The 3,054-nt window shown below is 45.0% G+C and overlaps 1 protein-coding gene across 1 annotated transcript; it reads left to right on the plus strand.

Annotated features, from left to right (window-relative positions):
* Positions 1 to 2,411: 2,411 nt before the first annotated feature.
* On the plus strand, positions 2,412 to 3,054 carry H257_14443 (hypothetical protein; the record flags this gene model as incomplete). The annotated part of the gene is made up of 1 exon (XM_009842256.1): positions 2,412 to 3,054. One exon carries the CDS (start codon positions 2,412 to 2,414, stop codon positions 2,877 to 2,879), a length of 468 nt encoding a protein of 155 aa, XP_009840558.1. The 3' UTR covers positions 2,880 to 3,054.

The raw sequence follows: 3,054 nt of genomic DNA on the forward strand, positions 1-3,054 counted from the left end.
CGAAGGACAATCAACGATCATCATTCCAATACCTGCATTGTTGAGCAGAAAAGTAAGATTTCGTTTACAGATTACTCGAGTACAGTACAGTATACTACAGTATACTAGTACTACGTAGGACAATAATAGGTCTTAGTCAATTTGTTTTAAATTATTTGTCAAAAATATTAAAATTTGACTGTTTGTAGTGTATTTTGAATAAAAGGTGAGGGAGATGCTCTAAAATTGATAATAGAGCAATTATTAATACTATTAATAGTAACGTTCACAGTAAGCCCATATGCATTGATAACGATAACATTAATAAATACTACTACGTAGTAGTAGGTTGATTGACAGCTGCAATCGTGGGGCAACCCCATCAGGTTGGGATAAATGTCCAATTATATCCAATTACTAGCCGGTTAAACTGGGCAAAAGTATTTTATCCCTTGTAATAATGTAGCGCAAATGTGATTCCGATCTGTCTGTCTACACGATGGATACAGTACTGTGATTGTAAGCTCAAGGAACGCGGCGCGTTTGGTCAAGGGGAATCCTGACTCTGCCTCCAGGTATCCTTGGACGACGCGACTACTGTACGTAGTATGTACTGTACTTGCTTGTATGGTGCTGCCAAAGTTTTCATGTCGGCACTGTTTTGCACTCCTCTGAAATTACTTTTCCTTCCGACTAAAACTTCGAAGCTTGCAGACTTTGGAAATTTGTAGATTTTCTAAAAATAGCTGCATAAATCTACAAAACGACAAACTAGGCGATTTTCTTTCCGTACGCCGCACGGGATCAACGAGCTGATCGCGGGGCTGCCCACCATGTTCGCCGCCGAGACCGTCGAGCAGGATGATTGATGACGACAACGTGGAGTACCGAATATTCATTTTTCATGAATACATACTAGTACATATATATTATTGTGAATTCGCTACAAACTTCCAAAATTCGCATGGTTTGTCGAATCAATATTGAATCACGCTGGAGTTTTGATTGGTTGAGTATACTTGTCCTTTCTGCAAGAGCCAATCAATCAAATCCACTCAAAATTGGATTAGCCCACAGCGTCGATTCGTGATTCGATTCAACGGGTCTGGAAATTCATATCGAATCCACAATACTAGTAATTCATTTTCTGGCATGAGAAAACTAAATAATTCATTTTTATCGAAGGAAAGAACAGAAAATTTGCTCGAAACGTCGTACGAAAAAAGTTTTTGAAATGGTGGAATAATTCATGATAGCTTAGCTGACTGTGAAAACCATTTCAATGCAGGAGGAGTAAAGGCTGTTAAAGAAGATTTTTGCATTTCCCCAAATTCCTCAACCCTAGACCACACCCCAGCACCCCTAGAACCCACCACACACCGCCACACACCGCCACACCATCACACATCCACACACCCTCTCGTACACCCACACGCATCGGCATCAGAATCAACCCTAGAACGCGGCTCGTCACCCCTCAGACAAGCTTCATTGGAGTGTCGCACTCAAGGTGTTGTGAGTGAAAAAAAAGGGAATCCAGTGAGTTGATTCTGACACAAGCCATGTCTAGTTTATGACGACACACGTTGCAGTGGGTGCAGATGACATCAGGACAAATGACTGAGACGATTCACAAACGCAGCTTCCGTCGAAAACTCACTGTGTCGTTGTCAGTTTAAGTAAATAATTCAAACCAAACGGGAGCAAAAGAATACTAGTAGCCAATTATATCCAACAAAACAACTCAAAAACAAAAATAAAAAATATGCCAACATAAATCATTTGAAGGATACTTTATATCCATAGGAGGGAAATCGATCGTAGAGGATAACTCAACCACCTTCAAAACACGTGAAAGCCACAAAGCCTCCAACCACACGCATCGAGTATACAATGGACAATACCGAACGTTGAGAGTTTTCAACAGAGTTGCATCACATTGCCAGACAATGTGGGTCGAGAATCCACCAGTGGTAGTACACTTGACCAATTCCAACGCTACGTGGGTCCACGGAAGATGCGACCCCGTCAAAATGGGAAGCGAGAGAAGAAGAGTCAAAAAGGTTCAGATGCAACTGACGATCCAAGCATAGCTGGGGGGCAGTCAAGTCCTGTGCACTCGACCACACGTAATGGTGCGCTTGCAGCTGTCTCGCCAAAAACAATCATGAAAAGGGAATGTCAAAGCAAGGACATTTCACGAGTGTGAACTGGCACACTTGTGCCTGCCTGGCCGGACGCCACGTCAGCTTCTCTGATGCTCTGATGAGGATTGAATCCCTTGTGATTGGTTGGTATTCTTCAAAATCAGCTAATCAAAATACAACATGTCGAGTTTCAGCCAATGGGAGACTGTCCAGACATTGAACTGCAACAACATTATCCGGAAACCGAATGCCCACGCCCATTCCCATTTTCGACGTCCAAGCAACATGATCGCAGGTGCGTGGGACGGGGCGACATCAACGGCTTCGTCCTACACGCCTACCAAGAGACAAAAGCTCTCTCAACCGAGTGGTGCAACGATGACTGCGACTGCTGCACCGACGACTGCAACACCAACGACTGTTTCAACTGCATCAGCTGCTGTGACTCTGCCCACAACTGCCGATGATATTCGCCACTTTATGAGTGCTATTGACCTCCACGACGTTGCACGTCACTTCGACAACAAAGACGACGATGTCAATCCCTATTTCGTGTGCGACGGTGTATCCGTTGACGCCTTCAATGCGTACGTTCGTGGTCAGGAAAGACTGCGGGTCGGCCTTCGGTTTCTCGAACTCAGTGGCGATGGGCGTGTATTGATCACCGAGCTTCCAAATTCAAGAGTGCACGACACGACACGAGAGCACAGCCAGGGAATTCGAACGCGAATTCAACAGAGCGACAGGAAATGATCGCGAGGTTGCAAGTGGTGGCGCAACGACAGTCAGCAGCGATGCCCTCCCAGACAAAGAGGCCGACGCGAGTTTTGGGCCACAACGAACCACGCCACATCGAAACGCGCCACCGCAAGGTCGTACGATTGCTGATTGGTTGACTCTGGTGGATGCTGGGATTGAGTACATCTTG

This window comes from Aphanomyces astaci, assembly GCF_000520075.1.
Source record: "Aphanomyces astaci strain APO3 unplaced genomic scaffold supercont1.57, whole genome shotgun sequence".
NCBI lineage: Eukaryota > Oomycota > Saprolegniomycetes > Saprolegniales > Verrucalvaceae > Aphanomyces > Aphanomyces astaci.